This window comes from Hemicordylus capensis, chromosome 7 (assembly GCF_027244095.1).
Source record: "Hemicordylus capensis ecotype Gifberg chromosome 7, rHemCap1.1.pri, whole genome shotgun sequence".
Classification (NCBI taxonomy): domain Eukaryota; kingdom Metazoa; phylum Chordata; class Lepidosauria; order Squamata; family Cordylidae; genus Hemicordylus; species Hemicordylus capensis.
The window spans coordinates 29,750,176-29,774,285 of NC_069663.1; the positions used below are offsets into that span (position 1 = coordinate 29,750,176).

The 24,110-nt window shown below is 51.2% G+C and overlaps 2 protein-coding genes and 1 long non-coding RNA gene across 9 annotated transcripts in view; all 3 read left to right on the forward strand.

Annotated features, from left to right (window-relative positions):
• The window catches only part of LOC128333211 (leucine-rich repeat and fibronectin type III domain-containing protein 1-like protein), a 29,555-nt gene extending 22,062 nt beyond the window's left edge, over positions 1–7,493 (forward strand). The window contains exons 3-5 of one of the 2 annotated variants that reach the window (XM_053268431.1): positions 2,227–2,373; positions 2,755–4,159; positions 6,799–7,493. In XM_053268431.1, coding sequence (XP_053124406.1) covers positions 2,781–4,159; positions 6,799–7,288 — 1,869 coding nt within the window. In that variant the 5' untranslated portion in view covers positions 2,227–2,373; positions 2,755–2,780 and the 3' untranslated portion in view covers positions 7,289–7,493. The remainder of the gene's footprint in view (positions 1–2,226; positions 2,374–2,754; positions 4,160–6,798) is intronic. The other variant, XM_053268430.1, reaches the window with a different exon arrangement.
• Positions 7,494–9,723: 2,230 nt separating this feature from the next.
• Positions 9,724–14,359, forward strand: LOC128333216 (ubiquitin-associated domain-containing protein 1-like). 6 transcript variants are annotated; one of them, XM_053268448.1, is made up of 5 exons: positions 9,724–9,944; positions 11,268–11,511; positions 12,664–12,750; positions 12,852–12,990; positions 14,201–14,359. In XM_053268448.1, the coding sequence occupies exons 2-5, from the start codon at positions 11,269–11,271 to the stop codon at positions 14,323–14,325; spliced, it is 594 nt and encodes a 197-aa protein (XP_053124423.1). In that variant the 5' UTR covers positions 9,724–9,944; position 11,268; the 3' UTR covers positions 14,326–14,359. The 6 variants fall into 6 exon arrangements, with proteins under 6 accessions (XP_053124423.1, XP_053124424.1, XP_053124425.1 ...); XM_053268449.1 differs by lacking the exon at positions 9,724–9,944 and adding an exon at positions 9,956–10,643; XM_053268450.1 differs by lacking the exon at positions 9,724–9,944 and adding an exon at positions 9,956–10,205.
• Positions 14,360–16,088: 1,729 nt separating this feature from the next.
• Positions 16,089–23,853, forward strand: LOC128333219 (uncharacterized). The gene is made up of 3 exons (XR_008310878.1): positions 16,089–20,978; positions 21,721–22,380; positions 23,772–23,853. It is a non-coding gene; the product is annotated as an uncharacterized LOC128333219 (long non-coding RNA).
• Positions 23,854–24,110: the final 257 nt, after the last annotated feature.

The window sequence follows — 24,110 nt, forward strand, 5'->3', positions numbered from 1 at the left end:
ATCAATTTCCCGGAGACATCTGCAAACCGTGCTGGTTCCTGTTGGGAAAGAGGATGAATGGAGAAGAGCAGCACCGGAGGACAGGTGGGGCTGGGAGGCAGGCAGGAAGAGGCCTCGGTTCAAAGCAGTTGCACCGGCAGAGGTGGCAGCACTGAAGTGGAGAGGGAGAGCTGCTCAGCTGGCTGGGGAAAGATAGCTGTGGACAGGTGGGTGGCAAAATGCGGTCTTGGCCGGGCTGACCACTCCACCCTCGGAATGTCTTGCATTGCTCTTTGCTGAGCTTTCACGGGGCTGTGTTTTTACGGTGTGTTTTGCTTTGCTCTGAACTGATGGGGAATACACTTACTTTCTTCCAAAAAACCCACAACCCCATTATTTCATAGGTTGCTGAAGAACTCAAGGGCGGGAAGGATGAATATGCTGCATCGTTTGGAGGAAATGGGAGCACAAATTCTCTGGCTGTAGAATGATGCCCCCACCCAGTGCTCTCTCTCATTTTTTCCATCTCTGTGTGGAATGGGTCTTGTTCTGGGCGGCAGGACCAAGGCAGTGTGCGCGCACCATGTGCATTCAGAGTGGGGTCTTACTGATCCAACCTGAGTGGGATCTAAAATTTACTGAGCAGACATAAAAGAACCTGTGAGCGCAAGCACATGTGTGCACTTCTTAGAAGGAACACGGCCCCCACCCCACCCTCTTCTTTCCTGCCCCTTCTTCTCCCTTCTCTTTCATCTTTCCCAGCACAACTACTGCAAAGAAGATGCCTTTAATACAGTGGATCACGTCTGCAACTCTGTTGTCCCAACTGCCCTACAATATCCAAGCTCAAAAGCACCTGGCCGCGAGGACAAGGAAGCCTCCTGTGTCTGAGATAATGTCCCTCTGAAGCCTTTGAGATATCCCCGGCTGTATGGCTGATAAAGGCTCTGTCAGCTGGTCAACTGTGCTTAGAAACGTGCAGGGGCCTTAACAAACCCATGGCCCTTATAATAAAAGTTCAGGAATCTATAGCTGGTAGAACTGATTGACTAGTATGTAAAAATGGCAGACACATTTACATTGGTACTGCAACAATGTGGGCTTAAAGTTGTATTCCCGCTGACCTTAATCTGTTGCCACTGGCAACTTGCAGTAAAGGTTTTATACTTCCCCAGTGGGTGATATAGCAGAAGGGACAGCCAGAAATACGGGAAGGAAACATATTCTACTAGTTGCGTATTGCTTTTTCCTCAACTTTTGAGCAAAAGACAGTAGAAAAAACAGAGCCATTTATTGGCTCCTGCGCCAGGCAAGAGAGCATATTTTCCATCTAAGTGTAGATTCTTTGGTAGCAAATGAGTGGATTCATGGTTTGTATTGAAAATCTCATTTGCTACCAAAGAATCTATACTCAGAACACCTCAGAAACAACCGAACCGTGTACCCCATGGGTTAGAAACCTGGTTTCATGGTTGGCACCCTATGTGCACTACACCACCACTCGCTGTGGGCTTCCCCAGCACCCCTCAAGTGCAGTTAAGGGGCTGCTGAAACCTCCATTATACCTTATGGGGGAAAACCCTAAAGACGTGTAAACTTCAACAATTCACCAAAAATCAGCCCTTTGCCCAATTCCTCAGCAATTTGGGTGGTAGCCTCCATCCATTAGGCACTACCACCCCACCCCACTCTTCTGCCCCAGATCCTACTTTATGCCCCAAATCTGCCCCAAAGACACTAAAACTTCAACAATTCACCAAAAACCAGCCCTTTGCCCAATCCCTCTGCGTTTTGGGTGGTAGCCTCATTAGGCACTACCACCCCACCCCACTCTTTTGGCCCTGGGACCCATTTTCTTGATCCGAATGGATTTGGATTAATTTGGATCTGAATCGAATCTGGGGTGATTAGGATGGGTCAGATTCAGACCCAAAAATGAATTGGGGGTGTTTCGTTTGGGATCTGAATCGAAACACCGAAAATCCGAATTGCACACCCCTAGCTTGCACTTCTTAAATCATCATTATAACATATGTATGTTAGAGCTGCTAGAGCAGCTTTTACTGCCTGTTGCCTTTCTTTGTGTTTTCTGTGATTTAATGTTTAATTGTAATTTTGTGGCGGTGTTTTTTTGAGAGCCCCTTTGAATTTTTTATAAAAAGTGGGATAGAAATTGATTTGTTAAATATGTGAAGCAGCATCTCTCTTGAATGCAGACAGAAAAACATCCCAGGCTTTGTCTTCCAGGCTTGGTTGTCTCCTCAAGTGAAGTCGGGGCGGGTAGGCAGTCTTATTCCCCACGGTGGAACAGGCTGGCTCGTCAAGACATCCGTGGGCCGGCTGGCGCTTGTGTCGTACCAAAAGTGCAGAACTCTCGGGATTCCGCGGTGGAGGGTAAGGTGGGGCCACGTGTCAGATGAGAGTCCCCAGGGCTGCTCCCACAGCTGGAGGGCAGCCTCTGAGCTGCATGATGCCCATGCCTTCTCTTTGGAAAGCGGCCCAATGTTCTCCTCAGGCTTCAATCAGTCCTGTGCGTCTCCTCAGGTCCACGAATTCTGCCCTTGTGGAGCCCAGGAGACTTGTTGGGTCAAAAGGGCTCCCAGGGGTCAGCTGAAGTCTGGATTGGTGCAGGCAGGACCAGCAGAGACCCAGACAGAGAATGATGTCCATGCAGTCACTCATTCATTCTTGCTTTTCTGTCCAGTTTGGTGTCTGCTGTTTTAAGTCTTTCTGACAACCATCATATGGACACCTTTTTATTTTCTTCTCCTTTAGGTGCCGCCTGCCTTGCGTACCTTACCATGGAAAGACTGGCCCTCTTGCTATTGGTTATTAGCACTGCTGTGAAGGCCATGATGATGTGTCCGACGCGATGCATGTGCCAGAGCCTCGCACCGTCCTTCACCATCCTTTGCACCAAGACGGGGCTTCTCTTTGTCCCTCCCAGCATTGACCGGAGAACAGCAGAGCTCCGGCTGATGGACAACTTCATCACTACCCTCCGTCGCAAGGATTTTGCCAACATGACAGACCTGATTCACTTGACGCTGTCTCGAAATACAATCAGTCAGATTATGCCTTATGCGTTTTTTGACCTGAAAGGTCTTCACGCTTTACATCTGGATAGTAATAGACTCACCTATATCAATGAGGACCACTTCAGAGGGTTAATCAATCTTCGCCATTTAATTCTCAGTAACAACCAATTAAATTATATTTCACCTGGATCACTGGATGATTTCATTGACACAATTGAGGATCTGGACCTGTCCTACAACAATCTTGTTAATGTTCCCTGGGAAACTATCGAGAGGCTCTCGAATGCCAATACCATCAGCTTGGATCATAACCTCATTGAGTTTGTCCCCGAGGGAATCTTCTCCAACCTTCACAAACTGGCTCGGCTGGACATGACCTCCAACAAGTTGAAAAAGATCCCCCCCGACCCCCTCTTCTCCCGCATCCCTGTCTATGCCAAACCAAAGGGGTCCCCTTTGTCCTCTCTGGTGCTGAGTTTTGGGGGGAACCCCCTGCACTGCAATTGTGAACTTGTGTGGCTGAGGCGTCTTACCAGGGAGGATGACCTGGAGACATGTGCTTCCCCGCCGGAGCTGATGGGTAAGTACTTCTGGTCCATTCGGGAGGAGGAGTTTGTTTGTGAGCCTCCAATGATCACACACAGGACCCCCAAGCAGGTTGTCATGGAAGGCCAAAGTGTGTCCTTGAAGTGCAAAGCTGTGGGTGACCCAGAGCCATACATCCGCTGGATTTCGCCCAGGGGAAAGCTGGTCTCCAATACATCTCGGATGGTTTCCTATGAGAATGGCACCTTGGATATTTTGGTGACCTCAGCAGAGGAAAAAGGTACATTCACCTGCATAGCATCCAATGCGGCAGGGGAGTCCACAGCACCGACTGAGCTCCTGGTAAATCCGTACCCTCCTCTTGCTAATAGCACAAGTTGTGACAAGGAGGCTGAGCCGGGCCCCTCGGACATCCTGACCTCTGCCAAGTCGAGCTTCCCCAATGAAACCAAATCTCGCCAGGAGAGGAAGGTGGCAGTTGCTGAGTTGACCTCATCCTCTGCTCTCATACAGTGGCCTTCCCAGCACCACATCCCAGGAATACGAATGTTCCAGATCCAGTACAACAGCTCTGTTGATGACATCTTGGTGTACAGGTACAACACTCTCTTGGCAGTGGTGTTAGCTGAGGTAGAAGTGACATACACACGCCTCGGCCTTTGCTTTAGGGCAGAGCAGGAGTGTGTGGACTCATTTCAGGGTTGATCAAAACCCGGCGGGAGGGGGGGGGGCGGCAGCTCATGGATGACTTAAAACCTCTGTGTTGTCTTTTTGAGAAGGGTGTGGAATACTTAATTGAATATTTGTACTCTGAATAGCCCCTTTATTAACATAAACAGGAAGCATGCCTGTCATTGATCATGTCATGTCTGCTGCTTGAGGTTTTCTCCTTTGAGAAGATAATACCACAAGTCACTCTCTGTGTTGCGGGTGGTGGGGAGAGGCAAGTGTGCTGTGGAAGCACTGTGCTGGGAGCAGTTCTCCCTGGGGTGCCTAGGGGGACCCAGCCCCTCCTGACTAGGTGGACATCTTCACTGTAGCCCCTGATTGCTCACGCAGCCTCTGCTCTGGCTCCAATTCCTGGCCAGGACAGCGCGGTCACATCCCTGAGCACAAGGCTGGAAGGCAGGCAAGTGTGTGATCTTCAGTGAAGCTGCCTGGACATCCTGCTGCCTTGCCGTGTGCGAAAGCGGGAGATGGTGCCCTAGGAGGAGGAGGAAGAAAAGATGAGGCTGATGGGACTGGGGTCAGTCAGTCTCGAGCAACCCCACTGGGTCCCAGTCTCTTTGCAGGTGTAAATGGAAAGAGATCTTTTTTCCGGTCCTTGAGCCTGTCGCTGGCATTGCTGTAGCCACCCGTTCTTTACCTCTTCAACCAGGACCTTTTGTCTGCTGAAATAAAAATAGTCTTAAGCAGCTGAGAAGCAGGCTTCTAGAACTTGCAAATCTGATGGCTGCTGCTGGTGTACAAGAATTTTGCAGTCCATTGTTTTTGTAAGGGGGGGAACCCACAGGTCTGCCCCACAAGATTAAGCTACAGCGACTGTCTGGACCACAAGATGCAGCTGCTCCCTCTGAAGAACACAGGATAATCGGAGTGCTGACAAAGTGCCTGTCTGACTCCAAGGAGATGGGGTTGGCTCCTAGCCCTATGACTGGGTCAGCACCCCAAAAAAGTCAGCCTCACGAACAGCCCGGGAAGGAGGTGAGTTGGTCCTCCTCCTGGCTTGCTGCATTCAGCTGGTTCCTTCTCCTGGGGAACTCCTGGCTCCCCTCCTCATCCGCTGCCTTGTCTTTAAATGCCCCCCCCCGCCCAGTGCAGATATGACAGGGCTTAGCTTTCAGCTGACTTCCAGCCCCTCCCCCTTCCTGACCTCGCTTCCTGTTTCCTGCCCTGCCCAACCCAGCTGTCTGCCTGGAGCTGTTCCCTGCAGCTAACCCTAACCCTAACGCCCTCAACCCGACTGGGATCAAACCAGCCTGGACCCTTCTCACCCCTGCCGCCCCATGACGGGAACGAAAGCCCCACAGGAGGGATGCCGCGTACTTCTTCAGACTCCACAGGGCCACCCAAGTAGCCAGGTGACATGGCACACCAGCAGTGCCTTTGCAAAACATCATGGCATTAAAAAAAATTTCTTAAAATGATCATGAATATCTCTAGCAAGTAATTGAGGAAGCTGCACTGATGGAATTTCTGCCCAGATGCATTCTCCCCCAACCCAGTGTCATGCTGAAAGACCATAGGCAAGTGTGGTTGCATGGCGCCTCTTCCTAAAGCCAGCATAATAGACAAAGACTATACAAAATCTTTACCGCTTACATGGGGTAAAACTTTAAGTGATCACCTCCGTAATATGATTTCTGTGCTTTTTATCACACAAGTGAAAAATGGAAAGCACTCTTTATCTTAAACACAAAGCCTTTTTGTTTAATGGCTGGATTAGATTGCAGTAGACATGAAGTGGCCAGAGGCACTTGTGGGAAATCCGGGCTTTGTTTTTCCGTCCAAAAAAGATGGATCAGTTTTAGATAGAACCTTCCCACCCACCCAACACTGCAAGCAAAGGGATGAGTAGAGCTCAGTGAGAGAAACTGTGACCTCAAGGCAAGTACCTACCCACTTGGGATGGGTCTGGCTGGCTTCTTGAGGGCTGTCAGTATTCACTGGGCTGTGCAGCTTCTGTCTCTCCCAGGGCAGAGCTTTATAAGCAAAGTGCTTCTCAGTCATCTGCTGTAGTCACCAGCCCAAAATTAGCAGTGCAGTCATCTTGGTGCCAGGACACTTGCTGCCTAGCCTTTTCTGTTCCTGATTTCATTTATTGCATTATATTCATTTATTGCAGATATTTGTTTCCCACTCTGCCTGTCTGAAGACTTAATTTGTTTAAAACAATTGTAGAAACCACAAAACATAATGACACAAATGATTTAAAAGCTACAGCACAGTCAGTTTGAGAGGCTTAAAAGGTAAGCCCGAAAGGCGGCATGAATCGGAAGGTCTCTGCAGCAGCACTAGAGCAGCCCCACTGGGGAGATCCTTCCACAGCCAAGGTGGCTCTTTCCCCAGTCATGAGCTACCTCCTTGCCTGGGAAGCAGGCAGGAGAAGGCCAAGAGGGGCCTCCAAGGATGGCCTTAGGCATGTTCATGGGGGGAAAGGTGCTCCACAGGGTAGCTTTAGCCCTGAGCAGTGCAGGCTGGTGCTGTGTTGGCCTGACCCTGTGCTCCTTTGCAGGATGATCCCAGCGGCCAGCAAGTCCTTCTTCTTGACCAATCTGGTTGCTGGGCGTGACTACGATCTCTGTGTCCTTGCTGTGTATGACGATGGCGTGACCTCTCTGACAGCGACCATGGTGGTCGGGTGTGTGCAGTTCACCACTGAGGAGGAATATCGGCAGTGCCGCTCCCTCCACGCCCAGTTCCTCGGGGGGACCATGATCATCATCATCGGAGGCATCATTGTGGCTTCCGTGCTTGTTTTCATCTTCATCCTCCTGATGAAGTACAAAGTTTACACCAACCACCACAAAAACAAGCACACAAAAGTGAACAATGTTTGTTCTCAGACGAACGGCAGCCAGAGTGGGCCCCTGGCTCACTCCAGTTCCAAGCTGCTTGAGGGGCTACATCAGGAATGCTCAGGAATGCCCCCCAGAGGCAAAATGGTGGTTGATGTGGAGTGTGAAAAAGCAGCCCCTCCGGACACTGCTGCTCTGAGGAGCTGAGTGTGCTCCCAGTCACCACACTAGAGACCAGGTGTGTGGTGGTGCGAAAGAATGACTCCAGTGATTGTCTTTTAAGCTTCACTACTATTGTCTATTTTTAAGATCAGATGGTTTAAAAAACTATTTTTTTAATCTGTAAAAGTTCTTGCATTCTTAACTATTTTTGTTGCTCTATATTAAATATAAAGTGTGTGATTTACAAGGATTTTTACCATAGTAGTTGTTGTTAAACCTAACCCTAACCAGCATCCAAAGGATCCTTCATCTCTGGCAAATGCACTATTTGGGTGCAGGTCACTGCTTAGCAAGCACCAGCCCTACCCTACCCTGAGCAGATGTGCCTGCTCTAGAAATCGGGGAGCTTCCCAAATGATGGGGATGGCAGTGTCTCCTGACTGTTGGTGGCAGCAGACATCAACCCTCCTCCTGTTCCACAAGATTGCAAAGCTCTTCTTTTCCTTTGCCTTGGCAACAGAGGCAGGAGAGAACCCACCCCGCCCCCTCTGTTGCTGGTCAGAAATCGAAGGGCTTTTTCTGTGGGAGGCTCTGAACTTTGCTCTCCCACTTGACAGCGGCCCTGCCCTGAAAGCAAGCCACAGCTGTGATGTGGTGGTGCCTTTGGCAGAGCTGCCAGGATGGATCCCGTGGAAGAGCCTCTGCCTGCCCTTGGTGGAAGTTCTCCCATCCTACAGCGAGGCAGGAGAGGAAGGCCTTGCTGCAGGCGGAGAGCTGCAAGACTTTTGGGGCTGAGGAAAGGATCAAGCAGAGGCCTGACAAGCTGGCAGGGGAAAGGGGTCTAGGATAGGAGGGAATGACAGTGAGGGGCAGCGGGGAGGATGAGGGAGGGAGCACTGGGTGAATGGGGGGAGGACAGCAATGCTCATATATGGATTTGAAATAACCATCAACATCATCAGAGGGAAAGGTCAACACTCCTAACAGGGAGCCATTATCTTGATTAACCCAGCTACCTTTCTGCTACTTCTCAAAAGTTCTAGTCTCTTTGTCCACACTCGTGTCTGGATTACTATGGTGTGTGTGGTGGCGGGAGGGGGCATGAAGTCAGAGGGAGGTGCTGCCACACCAGTAGGAATTCTGCCTGCCAGGAAGGTGTTGGTCGTTTGCCAGCCAAATCCAGATTGCTACACCAACATTTTATTCTGGGAAACCCACACACTAGATGTACATGGACCCCTGTTAAAATGAGTGTCAGAGTGTCCTCACAACTGCCTTGCCAGGAAGGCCTGTGTTGCTTCCCCACTATTCTGCATATGGGAGAGCAGAGGCTGAGAGGGCCTCAGGCTTGGTCTGCGGTGAGTGTTAGTGTGACAAGTGGTTTCCCTTTTTAACCGGCTCCCGCCTCGCACTCAGAACTTTCAGGAGCGATGTACTTCCATGATGGTGTACCTCTCAGCTCTCAGTTGTAGATTTGATCTGCCTTCATGTTAAGAAATAAGACTCTCAGGCAGTTTTGTATCTCTTTATATTGTTACTTGAATCAGTTTCCCCTAACCCTTAAATTCCACTTCCAAAAAATGTAAACCCCCTAAAATAGCAACCGCAACTCCACCCCCCACCCCCACCCCCCGCTTTCCTCTCTTTACGTAAATGAACATATCCCGCGCGGCAGTCGAAGGTCCAGGAAGAGACTCGCCACGTGTCTGGAATACCGAGTATCGTGGGGGGAGCAGAAGCTTTGGGTAAAACATGCCTCCATGCCTGACCCCGAGCACTTCGGCTGAGAGCATCCCCACTAAGTAGGGCCGAAGCCGCCATCCTGGGTCTGGGGAGGTCCCGAGAGGATCGTCTCACCCATCTGCCCTCCCTCTCGGGGCCTCCGACAGCCTGGCAGAGAGTAATGCTAGCCGTTCTACAGTTCCGCTTCCTTTTCGTCACTTCCGCCAGGAGCCCGAAGCTGAATGTCTGTTATGGTGGTTGAAACACGTTTGTTTCCGGGGCAGCACCACTTTCCCCTGTCCATCAACGAGTCACGCACTGTAGGGTTTTCTGCCAGGCTAGTGCCTTATCCTCGCCTACCACATCAGATTTCACTACTTCCTCCTCCTTTCCTGATAAAAGGAGCTTCATTTGACCATACTGAGCATGCGCAGATGTGCAGTGCATGACTCGTTGATGGACAGGGGAAAGTGCTGTTCACCGCTTTATTATTCCGCTTTCTGGTCGCTCGCTACTTCCCCCCGAGGGTGGTAGGGTGTAGCACCACTTTGTCATAATCTTCAACGAGTGGTACACTATGCATCTGAGCATGCTCCAAAGCACTGGAGCATGCTCAGTATGCTTAAATGAAGCTCCTTCGCTCGTTGATGATTATGACAAAGTGGTGCTACACCGGCGCTACAGTTCCTTTTTCTTTACATTACTTCCGCTGGGGACCAGACGCAGCCACGCAAGGCACTCTATACTTCCGCTTCCTTTTCGTCACTTCCCCCAGGGGACCAGAAGCTCTACAGTTCCACTTCCTTTTCGTCATTTCCACCAAAGACCAGAGGCGGTAGGGCAAGCCGCTCTACAGTTCCGCTTCTTTTTTATCACTTCCGCCAGAGACCATAAGCTCTACAGTCCCGCTTCCGCGCGAGGAACCAGAAGTTGTGCGTCTGTGTTTCCAGTTCGGTGTTCACGGCTTCCGGTGCCACAGGTAACCATGGCGACCGAGAGTCCCTGGCCTGGCCTAGGCCGCGCTCTGCCTCTTGCCCCTTGCTTAGGCCGGCCCGCCGGCAGCCCTCCTTCCTTTCCTCTTTCTAGGGGGCCGCCGAGGCCGGGCCCGCCGCTGTCTGCGCTTTGCGTGCCGGGCAGTTCTGGGGGCCCCGAAAAAGACCAGGAGGACTCCCCCCCGTCCCTCGCTCTGGAGGAGGGCGCTCCTGCAGCCCCCCAAGGTTGTGGGCGGCCCCTCCTCTGGGTGTGTTTGCTGAGCCTGCGCTGCCTCCACGGAGCTGCTTTCGGTGGTGGTGGGGAGGAGCAGCAGCTCCCCTGAATGAATGGATGCAGGCAGAGCTCGGCCCGGCCTCTCTCCCTCGCCTCCTCTTCCACTCACCTACCCTTCTTTCCCCCCTCCCTCTCCTCCCCCTCCCCTTCTCTCTCTACCCCTCCCCTCTCTCTCCCTTCCCCTCCTCTTCCACCTTCATCTTATCCTCCTCCCCCTCTTCCTTTCTCCCTTTCCTCCTTCCTCTCCTTATCCTCCTCTTCCTTTCTCCCCTCTCTTCTCTCTTCTTCCTCTTCCCCCGGGTCAGTGACAGAGGAGAGAGCCGGCTGCTTTGCATCCATTTGTGCTGGAGCCAGAGCAATTGCTCTTGGCCCTCTGGGCATCTGCTGCCTTCTCGAGAAGATCAGATCCATGGTTAGATGCCCCCCCCCCCACTTCTGGGGTGCTGCTGAGAGAGCAGGCATGGCCCAGTGGAGGGGGTCCCAGCCCCTGCCTAGAGAGGGAGGCCCGAGGAGACGTCTTGGCCTGGCTACTGACTCTGCCGGCTGGTCCTGGGCAAGGCCCACCCCTGCTCTTCTGGCCTGAGAGCAGGGCTGTCGCTGTAGCGGGGGGGGGAGGACCCGAGTGCTGGCCCTGCCAGCCTGTGATGGCCCTGCAGAAGTCCTTCCGTGCCGGCTGCAGGGCACACATCCTCCCACGGAGTCCGTTACGCTTGCCCTGCTAGCAAGCACAGTCAGATGAGGATCTGGCAATGATGCTGGGTGATGTTAGGAGCACTAGATGCTAGTGCTGGAATCTAGATGAAGCCAGATTATCAAGATTCCAGGTGATCAGATGCTCGAGATGATGCTAGCAAGCCCAGTCAGTTGAGGACCAGAGTGCTTGCAGAAGTCCCTCCGTGCCGGCTGCGGGGCACATCCTCCCACGGAGGCTTCCTGCTCGTTTCTTGTGGCCGAGCTGCAGTGTGTGCCCCATGCTTTCCCCCACCCCCGCCTGGGGGTTGGCATCAGGGATTTATGCTGGAACTTTGTCATGCAGCATGTCTGTGACTCAGGCCATGGAGTGGCTGACTGAGGAGAGAGACAACCGCACCATGGATGCGCCCCTGCCTGGCCAGCTTCTGCTAGGAAACTCTGCAGAAGCGGGAACCTCCTCCTCCACCACCACCACCAAGGCTGTTGCTGGGGCCAGCCTGGAAGCCAGCAGAGAGGAGCCGAAGGACGAGCTGATGGAAATCTTCAAGAAGATACACAGGAAAAGAGAGTTCCGCCCTGATCCACAGGTACCTGTGTGTCTTTGTGGAAGGAGGGGTGTGTGCACAGTTGCCCCTGAGGTCCCACAGAAGCAGCTGGCAGTTTCCCCTCTTGATCTCGGTCCTGTGGGTCTCTTTGCTCTCTGTCTACTTGTAAGTCCACCTCTGGGGCTTGCTGGAGTCCTGTGGCTCTTGCTTCCTGGCTCTCAGGCTGGGCTGGTCTGCAGTGGCCCCTCACCTGGGCTTGATGTGCCAACGGCATTGGCGGCCCGGGGGCTGATGTCGGGCTGGGGCAGAGATGTGTGGTCCTTACCCTGACTGGCACAAGGATAGTAGGCGTGTTTGTGCCATTCCCGAAGCCACCGTGTGCCCCCCCCCCATGGTGCAGTGGTTAGAGTGCTGGACTAGGACTGGGGAGACTGGAGTTCCAATCCCCATTCAGCCATGAGACTTGCTGGGTGACTCTGGGACAGTCACTTCTCTCTCAGCCTAACCTACTTCACTGGGTTGTTGTGAAAGAGAAGCTCAAGTATGTAGTACACCGCTCTGGGCTCCTTGGAGGAAGAGTGGGATATAAATGTGAAAATAAATAAATAAATTGTGATAGCTGAGCTATGAGCCAGACCACACATGGTAACAAGAGGTCTGGCAGGCAGAAAATAGGGTGTGCATGGCTGTGCCACTCAGCTCAGCGGGCTTGGGGAAGGGCTTCACACTGGCTGGGGTGGGGGCAAAGTCTGGGCAGATGTCCCGTTTCTTCTCCTCCCCCCAGTCCGATCCATTTGTAAACCTGCTTGCAATCGGCAATCCACACTTAGGGAGCCGGTGCTGGCCAGACTGTGTCTGCCATGAGTTTCTCGACCCCTCTGTGGATCCCTGGAGATGAAGGAGCGGGCAGGCGTTTCAGACGGGCTGAGTTTCAGACTGGCACGCCCTCATCTCCTGCCTGTGGGCTCCCCAGGGGCATCTGGTGGGCCCCTGTGCGAAAGAGGATGCTGGAGTAGATGGGCCTCCTTGGGCCTGATCCAGCAGGGCTGTTCTTATGAGGGGCTGCTTTCCTGAGGAGATTTATTCCGCCCTTCTCAACTGCTGCTGATCCTTGTGGGTTGCAGGCCCTGGAGGGTGTGCTGGGTGGAAGTGCTTGGCCCTGGCCCATGCCTCTGTCTGCCCTTCTGGTTTCAGGCGGTCATTGCCTTGGTGGAGATGGGATTTGACGAGAGGGAGGTGGTGGATGCGCTCCAAGGGAACAACCACCAGCAGAACACAGTGGTGAGTATCCCTCGTGGGGGCAGCGCCATCTTCTTTGCAGCATGACCTTTCCTAGGGATGTGCCCTCTTGACGTGTTCCATTTCTTTCTGGTCGACTGTAGTGTGAGTGGCTGCTGGGAGACCGGAAGCCCACCCCAGAGGATGTAGACCAGGGCATTGACCCTTCCAGCCCTCTCTTCCAGGCCATCCTAGAAAACCCCGTGGTACAGTTGAGACTAACCAACCCAAAAACGCTACTTGGTAAGTGCTGCAGCTCTGTGGGAAAGGCATTCAGGGTTACCTGGCACAGGTGCATTTCTGCAGCATCGTTCCCTGCCTTGCTGGACACAGAATGGGGCTTTGCGCTGCATCGAAGGATGTAAACGTGACTGGGAAAGGCAGCGGCAGCAGCAGCAGCAGCAGCCGCACATGGAGGCCTCTGGGCTCCTAAGCACTCCGCTGCAAAGTGGTTGGCACAGCGTCTCGGGCCAGTATTGGCAGAGGAATCTGTGGCCTCTCCAGTGGATAAGAATGTCTGCCCTTCATCAAACCAGGACAGGATCAGTTTAAGTTTTGCACATAATGCGACAGGTTTAAGTGTGTTCGTTGCCTTTGCCATACTTGAGAAGCCCACCAGCGAAGAGACCTCTCTGAGGCCTACACCAGTTTGACGAGAAGGGTGAAATACATCTGTGCCACCGCACTGGGCACCAATCTCTCTTGCTGTTCAGAAGAGGTCTGTGGCCATGCCTCTGTCTCCCAGCAGGTGGCGGTGGTGAATGGGGTGTGTCTCAGGGTGTCCTTGGCCACCCTTCCAGGGATGGGGCCGTAGCTTGGCTTGCGGAAGGGCCCAGCTCCCACCCCGGCAGCATCTCCCAGGCGGGCTGGGAAAGACCCATGGCCGAGGCCCTGCTAGTCAGTGAGACCCCGAAGAGCAGCAGCTGCTGCTGCTAGTCGTGTAGACTGAGCTGAATGCACCGAAATAGACCCCCATGGGGGCAGGGTGGTGGTTTGGATTGGGGGCTCTTACCTGCTTTTCTGCCCAAAGCGTCTGCCTTGGCCTCCCTTTAGGAAGAGCTGAGAAGGGGTCCCACCACACAAGAGGGCCAGATCAGAGGTTTTGCTTTTTGCAGACCAGATTTTAGTTTATTTTGGGCCGGGGGTAAAATCTGCCTCTCAATACATGTGTGTTTTCTGTTATTACTTTCTTAGCTACGGTGTGCATCCCTATAAATAATTCCTAGTGTAAATAAGTTTACATTTGAATTAATTTAATTTGCATTTGGAGCTGTATATTAAAAGATTTTCTTTGGGGTGAATGGTTGGTGGTTGTTTCCTGACCGATGTCAAATTGATAGGTTGGTTCCGGGGTGTCAGAGGTCCAGCAGCGTGAATTCCCTGCTGAGGGGAAAGGTGGCCATGAGCGCGCTTCTCTCTGCTGAGGCCTCGTTGATCCCTTTCCTCAATCCAGGGAGACCTGCTTGCAAAATCAGGCTTCCACGTGGGGAGCTGATGCAGAGCAAGGTGTGGATCTGCTGCTGCTACGGATACTTGTACACCACATCTCAACAAAAGTTTCCAAAGTGGTTTACATAGAGAAATATGAATAAAGTGGCTCCCTGTCCCCAAAGGGCTCACAATCTAAAAAAAGAAACATACGATAGACACCAGCAGCAGCCACGGGAGGGATGCTGTGTTGGGGATGGGCAGGGCCAGTGGCGCTCGATGGACCCAGAAGGCATGGATCTGGATGATGGAGCTGCTTGGGCCTGCCGAACTGGCTGGAAGTGCCCTTGGAGGAGGACTGGGATGCCATGTGCCCTGCTGTGGCCACCCGTTGCAGTGAGAACTGCACTTTGACCCCTGTAGGATCCTACCCTAACCCCTTAGAGCCTATGGAGTCAGGCGGCATATACATGAAATAATAGCATGGCCCCCGTAGGCTACAGCCATTAACTAAATATGACCCCCATGCCAAAACCCTTTGAACAGCACTCCAGAGACGGGGCCTGTAATGCTGCAAATTTCCCAAATCTTCCAGACACTGAACTGCACATAGGGCAAACCAATCCACTGGGCCATTTTATTATTATTATTATTATTATTATTATTATTATTATTATTACTACTACTACTACTACTACTACTACTACTACTACTACATTTATATTCCGCTCTTCCTCCAAGGGCCCTAACAACCCTGTGAAGTAGGTTAGGCTGAGAGAGAAGTGACTGGCCCAGAGTCACCCAGCTAGTATCATGAGGCTGAATAGGGATTTGAACTCAGGTCAAATTTCTTAATGTTTCTTCACTTGTGTGCGGTGGGGTGGGGGATGGCAATCTCACGGAAAAGAATCTGCCAACTAAACTTGGGAAGCGGGGGGGTGGGGTGAGCAGTGATCGAATGGCAGGTGGCCCTTGAGAACTATTTCACTTGGGACATCATCAGGCAAGTAAGCCGGTTCATCTTCATCTCAGGGCACTGATTCCAGGCAGCAGATGTTGAAGTGTGCAGATAAATACACCCCCAAAACTTATTTTGGGCCTGTGTTCATCTCTGAAATCTTGCAGGCCACCTCTGTGGCCACCAGTTGCAAGTACTCTCTCACCTCTGATTGCTCCTCAGCGTGCCTGGCACCCTCCTCCTCTTGCTCTCAGGAGACCAATTCCATCAGTACCTCATGGAGAAGTTAGCTGGGGGTAACTTAATACCCGCGTCCCCCCACACCTTTTATCACAGAAACCACTATGCGCTATATAAGCAGTAATATCACCACCTTAATTGGCACATTGCATGCTTTTTAGAGCACTAGGTCACTAATGAGCACTAATTGGTGTTGGAAGATGGAAGCCGAGAGTATAGCTATACTGAAATGTAAGCGTCGCCCGCCTAGATCAGCCCAAAGTAGGCCCATTGAGAGAGGTGAGTCTGGGGTTGCCACTGGCTCTGCCTTCTCTGCTGCTGCCCCCCCGGGGCTTTGGGATGCGCAGCTCCCTGTTGAAAGAAGAGCCTCCCCTCTCTGGCATCTTTTAAAAAGGCACAGGAGACATTTGCTCACCCAGGCTTTTCACTAGATTTATACTTTTAATACTTTCAATGTTGGGTTTAAAATTATTTTAATGTTTTAATCATTTCAGTTCTGTTTAATTTGTAATGTTTTTACTGTACACTGTCCAGAAACACAGGTTTTGGTTGGTATATAAATAAATGTTAAATAAATAAAAGTCACACAATCAGAACATGCACATTTTCCAGATGCAGGAAGCCTTAAGGTGCACCTCCTTAGAGGGCAGCAAGTTTTGCTTCTGCATTTCAGGCAGGGGGGTGGGGTGGGGCGGGGAGAGGCCAGCAGCTGCCCAGCCCCAAACCCTCCATGCTTCGCTCCCTGCTGTTGATGAAGAGCAGAGCCAAGTAAGACCTTCACGAGATGGGGGAGCGCTTGACCGGCGGAACTCCTTGCCAGGAGAGCACCACCTAGCAGCAGCAGCAGCAGCAGCACAGCGGCCCAAGGGGCGGGCAAAGCTGCTGGGGCGGTTGTGGAGTGGAGTCGTCGCCCTTTGCAAGGCCCCCAAAGGTACCAGGAAAAGCCGCTTCCAGGCCCACCCACCTCCCCCGGGAAGAAGCGCTGCCGCTCTAGGACGCCCCTCCGCGACCCCTTCCCTGAGCATCTGGGGGGGGAGGGAGGGGAGGACGAAGCCAGCAGCGCCTCAGGGAACCCTGCAGGGAAGAGGGGGCCGCGGAGGGGGCGCAGGCCAGGGGGCCGGTCGCCACGGCGGCAGCCCAGAGCCGGAAGCCACAGCGGGGTCCAGGCAGGGTTGCTTTCTGGAGGGAGCCGCTCCTCCGCCTGCCGCCTGTTGCGCATGCTCAGTAGCCAGAGTCCACGAGACGACTCCTGCAGCCCAGGCGAGTCAAAACCTGGCCAGACATCCATGCTGCCAGGCTATCCAAAAGGGCACGGAGGCTTCAGGGCGGGCCACTGGGCGTGCGCAGCCGCCGGTACAGACATGCGCAGAGACGCAAAGCCTCGGCGGGGGAATTCTGGCGGGCTTTCTGCGCTCCTGCCCGCGCGCCCCTGAGAGCCGACCCACTCCTCTGATTGGTTGGCGGGGTGACAGGCGCATCACTGACTGGCGAGCAGCTGGACAGCGGGCTCCGCCTCCCGCAGCTGAAGCTCGCGACGCCTCCAGCCACGTTTGACTGAGAAATAATTGGAACACCTGAGGCGGCAAGAGCCGCAGCAGGAGGAAGACCAGCAGGGCCGAGAAGGAAGGGTTCTCCTCAGGGAACTAGGGGGCTTCACGCCCCACACTGCAGCAGGAGGGCCAGGGCTGGGGAGGAGAGGCCCTCCTCAGGGAACTAGGGGGCTTCACGCCCCACATTGCCCCTACTCAGCTGCTGAGGAAGACCAGCCACAAGCCTCTAAGGGGCAGAGAAATGCTGTGAGGGAAGGCTGTCTCCAGGACAGGGCAAGGAAGGGCTTTATGCCCAGCCTTGGCCTTTACCTCAACAATAATAGGAATAGTTTCTGAGGGAAGGCTGTCTTCAGGACAGTGCAAAAAAGGGCTCTATGCCCAGCCTTGGACCTTGCCTCAACAATAATAGGAATAGTTTCTGAGGGAAGGCTGTCTCCAGGACAGGGCAAGGAAGGGCTTTATGCCCAGCCTTGGCCTTTACCTCAACAATAATAGGAATAGTTTCTGAGGGAAGGCTGTCTTCAGGACAGTGCAAAAAAGGGCTCTATGCCCAGCCTTGGACCTTGCCTCAACAATAATAGGAATAGTTTCTGAGGGAAGGCTGTCTTCAGGACAGTGCAAAAAAGGGCTTTATGCCCAGCCTTGGACTTTGCCTCAACAATAATAGGAATAGTTTCTGAGGGAAGGCTGTCTTCAGGACAGTGCAAAAAAGGGCTCTATGCCCAGCCTTGGACCTTGCCTCAACAATAATAGGAATAGTTTCTGAGGGAAGGCTGTCTTCAGGACAGTGCAAGGAAGGGCTTTATGCCCAGCCTTGGCCTTTACCTCAACAATAATGGGAATAGTTTCTGAGGGAAGGCTGTCTTCAGGACAGTGCAAAAAAGGGCTCTATGCCCAGCCTTGGACCTTGCCTCAACAATAATAGGAATAGTTTCTGAGGGAAGGCTGTCTTCAGGACAGTGCAAAAAAGGGCTTTATGCCCAGCCTTGGACTTTGCCTCAACAATAATAGGAATAGTTTCTGAGGGAAGGCTGTCTTCAGGACAGTGCAAAAAAGGGCTCTATGCCCAGCCTTGGACCTTGCCTCAACAATAATAGGAATAGTTTCTGAGGGAAGGCTGTCTTCAGGACAGTGCAAGGAAGGGCTTTATGCCCAGCCTTGGCCTTTACCTCAACAATAATGGGAATAGTTTCTGAGGGAAGGCTGTCTTCAGGACAGTGCAAAAAAGGGCTTTATGCCCAGCCTTGGACTTTGCCTCAACAATAATAGGAATAGTTTCTGAGGGAAGGCTGTCTTCAGGACAGTGCAAGGAAGGGCTTTATGCCCAGCCTTGGCCTTTACCTCAACAATAATGGGAATAGTTTCTGAGGGAAGGCTGTCTTCAGGACAGTGCAAAAAAGGGCTCTATGCCCAGCCTTGGACTTTGCCTCAACAATAATAGGAATAGTTTCTGAGGGAAGGCTGTCTTCAGGACAGTGCAAAAAAGGGCTTTATGCCCAGCCTTGGACTTTGCCTCAACAATAATAGGAATAGTTTCTGAGGGAAGGCTGTCTTCAGGACAGTGCAAAAAAGGGCTTTATGCCCAGCCTTGGACTTTGCCTCAACAATAATAGGAATAGTTTCTGAGGGAAGGCTGTCTTCAGGACAGTGCAAGGAAGGGCTTTATGCCCAGCCTTGGCCTTTACCTCAACAATAATAGGAATAGTTTCTGAGGGAAGGCTGTCTTCAGGACAGTGCAAAAAAGGGCTTTATGCCCAGCCTTGGACTTTGCCTCAACAATAATAGGAATAGTTTCTGAGGGAAGGCTGTCTTCAGGACAGTGCAAAAAAGGGCTTTATGCCCAGCCTTGGACTTTGCCTCAACAATAATAGGAATAGTTTCTGAGGGAAGGCTGTCTTCAGGACAGTGCAAGGAAGGGCTTTATGCCCAGCCTTGGCCTTTACCTCAACAATAATAGGAATAGTTTCTGAGGGAAGGCTGTCTTCAGGACAGTGCAAAAAAGGGCTTTATGCCCAGCCTTGGACTTTGCCTCAACAATAATAGGAATAGTTTCTGAGGGAAGGCTGTCTTCAGGACAGTGCAAGGAAGGGCTTTATGCCCAGCCTTGGCCTTTACCTCAACAATAATAGGAATAGTTTCTGAGGGAAGGCTGTCTTCAGGACAGTGCAAAAAAGGGCTTTATGCCCAGCCTTGGACTTTGCCTCAACAATAATAGGAATAGTTTCTGAGGGAAGGCTGTCTTCAGGACAGTGCAAAAAAGGGCTTTATGCCCAGCCTTGGACTTTGCCTCAACAATAATAGGAATAGTTTCTGAGGGAAGGCTGTCTTCAGGACAGTGCAAAAAAGGGCTTTATGCCCAGCCTTGGCCTTTACCTCAACAATAATAGGAATAGTTTCTGAGGGAAGGCTGTCTTCAGGACAGTGCAAGGAAGGGCTTTATGCCCAGCCTTGGACTTTGCCTCAACAATAATAGGAATAGTTTCTGAGGGAAGGCTGTCTTCAGGACAGTGCAAAAAAGGGCTTTATGCCCAGCCTTGGCCTTTACCTCAACAATAATAGGAATAGTTTCTGAGGGAAGGCTGTCTTCAGGACAGTGCAAAAAAGGGCTTTATGCCCAGCCTTGGCCTTTACCTCAACAATAATAGGAATAGTTTCTGAGGGAAGGCTGTCTTCAGGACAGTGCAAAGAAGGGCTTTATGCCCAGCCTTGGACTTTACCTCAACAATAATAGGAATAGTTTCTGAGGGAAGGCTGTCTCCAGGACAGGGCAAGGAAGGGCTCTATGCCCAGCCTTGGCTTTTACCTCACCAAAATAAGGATAATAAATCTCTGTTGCTTCAAAAAAAGGAGGAGGAAACCACTCAAGCCATGCTACTTAGCCAGGATATGGCTTTTTAAAAGAATACTTTGTGGGAGAGTGGTGGGAAAACGGTCTTCAAGACCCCTGCCAAAAGCCAGTTTCTGAGGGGAAGTGAAGTTTCTGAGTGGGGAGTTCATCTCCCTGCTTTGGCTTCATCTTGTGCAATAAATAAATAAATAAATCAGAGGGGAAAGGAAGTTTCTGAGTGGGGAGTTCATCTCTCTGCTTTGGCTTCATCTTGCCAAAATAACTCAAACCCCTTCTGTGGATGCTGCAGCCGTGCTGACGTGTGCAAAAGCCCGGCCACCTCACTGCCCACATTTGTAGCATTTGTCTGCAGAGGGCAACACGCGACAGATTCTCCCCGTCCTCAGAACACTGGGGCGCCACAGTCTTCTGCATCACGGTGAAAATCTGTCCACTCTTAGAGCGTTCTTGCTCTGTGCAGACAAATGCTAGAACTATGGACCGCGTAGGGCAGGACTTCTGAGCGCAACGGCACAGGGGCTGTAGCAGGAAATTCCCTGAGGCCAGGGGCTGCTGTGCAACTACAGACTGGCCCTTTTAGTCTGAGAAAACTGGGTGCGACTTGAGGCTGTCCAAAGAAACCTGAGGCTCCTTTATGCTCCCGACAGCTGTGTATGGCAGCATAATTCCTAAGAGAGTGGCTGGCTTGAATGGAACACCCTCCCTGCGCATTAAAAGGCTTAGGCTTCTAGATACTCGGAACACTTTTCTGAGGCAGCATAATCTCTAATTTTCAGGCAGGCCTGTATGGAACATGCTTCAGGCTTCTTAATTCTCTCAAGAGAAGAGAGGGTTCTCTTTATATTCTCTCAAATTCTTTTTAATGAGTTATATCTTTTCATATTTGTGAATGCCATAGAGCTATCTGGATGAGGGGGTGAATAAATAAAACAGCTGTGGGAGTCAGCATAATCTCTAAAATGGGAGCTGGCTTCTATGTATGATAGAAGCACCAGGATGATTTATAACTGCCAACTTTATAGGGAAGGATAATCTCAAATTTAGCACCTATCTTTAACTGAACATTTTTAATGTGTTCTATCCCCACAATATCGCTTGGAGAACAATTTAGCAAAAAGAAACGGAGTTGGTGCATGTGTCCCTACGACCCACGGACCGGAGTGCAGCTCTTGGAGCATTTGCTCCTCCCCAGGGGCCAACGTGGCAGGTAAGGCTCCAAAAAGAGAATGCTAATTGTACAGGAGAAAATCTACCCGAATAGAATCCCTAGCTGTATCATTGCCTTTTGGGATGAGGCTTTCCTCAGAGGACTGAAAAAAGGGTACCTCAAATGTTCCTCCGATATATATTATATATTATGGATTATTTTATTTTTTCCATTTTATATCCCGCTCTTCCTCCAAGGAGCCCAGAGCGGTGTACTACAGACTTAGGTTTCTTTCTCACAACAGCCCTGTGAAGTAGGCTAGGCTGAGAGAGAAGTGACTGGCCCAGAGCCACCCAGCAAGTCTCATGGCTGAATGGGGATTGGAACTCCGGTCTCCCCAGTCCTAGTCTAGCACTCTAACCACTACATCATGCTGGCTCTCAATCCTTTGGCCAAATCCTCATAAGATTAAGAAATGCCACATTGCCCCGACTTTATATATATATTTTATATCCCACTCTTCCTCCAAGGAGCCCAGAGCGGTGTAGTACAGACTTAAGTTTCTCCTCACAACAACCCTGTGAAGTAGGTTAGGCTCAGAGAAAAGTGACTGGCCCAGAGTCACCCAGCAAGTCTCATGGCTGAATGGGGATTGGAACTCCGGTCTCCCCGGTCCTAGTCCAGCACTCTAACCACTACATCATCCTGGCTCTCAATCCTTTGGCCAAATCCTCATAAGATTAAAAAATGACACATTGCTCCCACTTCAGCATAAGTGGCACAATTTGCTCTTTTCCAACAGATTTCAAGAAACAACCGACAGAGGCGACATCACAGAAGCCCAGAAGATGTGAAAGGAGCCAACGACGCAGACACACAAGGCAAGCCAATCCACAACCCAGGGGCTGCGTAGAAGCTTCAGGCTTCTCTCTTGTCCCAAACATCATCATCATCATCATCATCATCATCACACACTTTATATGTGAGCCACCCTGTAACAAATAGTCCTCTGGGGAGCTCACAACACAACATTGAAAAACGTCCTAGAAAAGCACATACAACACCACAAACACATCACAACACGAAACGGCAGCATCTCTAAAATGGTGGCTGCCTTGAATGGAAGAGGCTTCATGCCTCTTCAAGCAGCTTTGGGGGAACTGCCAAGAACAGACACAATACCATGTACACGTTGTATTCTGCCATTTAGAGAACACACTTCACGCGTGTTGGGAGCTTCAAGCTTCTTTAGTCCTGCATGCTATTCTTGGGCTTCATACACTCTAGGAAAGTAGCTGCCTTGAATGTAAGAAGCTTCATGCCTCTTGCATTGTGTCCCCACGAAAACCCTGCGTGGCAAACCGAGCCAGAAGAAACAGAGTCGGCGCATGTGTCCCTACATCCTCCAGGCCGGAGTGCAGATCTTGGAGCATTTGTTCCTCCCCAGGGGCCAACGTGGCAGGTAAGGCTCCAAAAAGAGAATGCTAATTGTACAGGAGAAAATCTACCAGAATAGAATCCCTAGCTGTATCATTGCCTTTTGGGAAGAGACTTTTCCTCAGAGGACTGAAAAAAGGGTACCTCAAATGTCCCTCCAATTATATATTATAGATTATTTTATTTTTTCCATTTTATATCCCGCTCTTCCTCCAAGGAGCCCAGAGCGGTGTACTACAGACTTAGGTTTCTTTCTCACAACAACCCTGTGAAGTAGGTTAGGCTTTCCTCAGCGGACTGAAGAAAGGGTACCTCAAATGTTCCTCCGATATATATGATGTTTATATCCCGCTCGTCCTCCAAGGAGCCCAGAGCAGTGTACTACAGACTTAGATTTCTTTCTCACAACAACCCTGTGAAGTAGGTTAGGCGGAGAGAGGAGTGACTGGCCCAGAGTCACCCAGCAAGTCTCATGGCTGAATGGGGATTTGAACTCGGGTCTCCCTGGTCCTAGTCCAGATCCATTGGGAGCACATACAACACAACAAGCACATCACAACACGAAGCAGCAGCATCTCTAAAATGGTGGCTGCCTTGAATGGAAGAGGCTTCATGCCTCTTCAAGCAGCTTTGGGGGAATTGCCAAGAACAGACACAATACCATGTACACGTTGTATTCTGCCATTTAGAGAACACACTTCACGCGTGTTGGGAGCTTCAAGCTTCTTTAGTCCCGCAACGCTCTTCTTGGGCTGCATACACTCTAGGAATTTAGCTGCCTTGAATGGAAGAGGCTTCAGGCCTCTTGCAAAATTTTGTCCCTTTGACAACCCTGCGAGGCAAACCGGGCCAGAAGAAACGAAGTTGGCGCATGTGTCCCTGCGACCTCCAGGCTGGAGTGCAGCTCTTGGAGCATTTGTTCCTCCCAAGGGGCCAACGTGGCAGCTAAGGCTCCAAAAAAGAGAATGCTAATTGTACAGGAGAAAATCTACCAGAATAGAATCCCTAGCTGTATCATTGCCTTTTGGGATGAGACTTTCCTCAGAGGACTGAAAAAAGGGTACCTCAAATGTTCCTCTGATATATATTATATATTATGGATTATTTTATTTTTTCCATTTTATATCCCGCTCTTCCTCCAAGGAGCCCAGAGCGGTGTACTACAGACTTAGGTTTCTTTCTCACAACAACCCTGTGAAGTAGGCTAGGCTGAGAGAGAAGTGACTGGCCCAGAGCCACCCAGCAAGTCTCATGGCTGAATGGGGATTGGAACTCCGGTCTCCCCAGTCCTAGTCTAGCACTCAAATCACTACATCATGCTGGCTCTCAATCCTTTGGCCAAATCCTCATAAGATTAAGAAATGACACATTGCTCCCACTTCAGAATAAGTGGCACAATTTGCTCTTTTCCAACAGATTTCAAGAAACAACCGACAGAGGCGACATCACAGAAGCCCAGAAGACGTGAAAGGAGCCAACGACGCAGACACACAAGGCAAGCCAATCCACAACCCAGGGGCTGCGTAGAAGCTTCAGGCTTCTCTCTTGTCCCAAACATCATCATCATCATCATCATCATCACACACTTTATATGTGAGCCACCCTGTAACAAATAGTCCTCTGGGGAGCTCACAACACAACATTGAAAAACGTCCTAGAAAAGCACATACAACACCACAAACACATCACAACACGAAACGGCAGCATCTCTAAAATGGTGGCTGCCTTGAATGGAAGAGGCTTCATGCCTCTTCA

What these genes read in the sequence shown, in the direction of transcription:
- LOC128333216 (XM_053268446.1), top strand. Translation starts at nt 11,203, where the DNA reads ATGCTTTCCCCCACCCCCGCCTGGGGGTTGGCATCAGGGATTTATGCT. An exon ending in ACCACCAGCAGAACACAGTG is followed by an intron (nt 12,751 to 12,851) that starts GTGAGTATCCCT and finishes GGTCGACTGTAG; the next exon opens with TGTGAGTGGCTGCTGGGAGA. An exon ending in CAACCCAAAAACGCTACTTG is followed by an intron (nt 12,991 to 14,200) that starts GTAAGTGCTGCA and finishes TCCTCAATCCAG; the next exon opens with GGAGACCTGCTTGCAAAATC.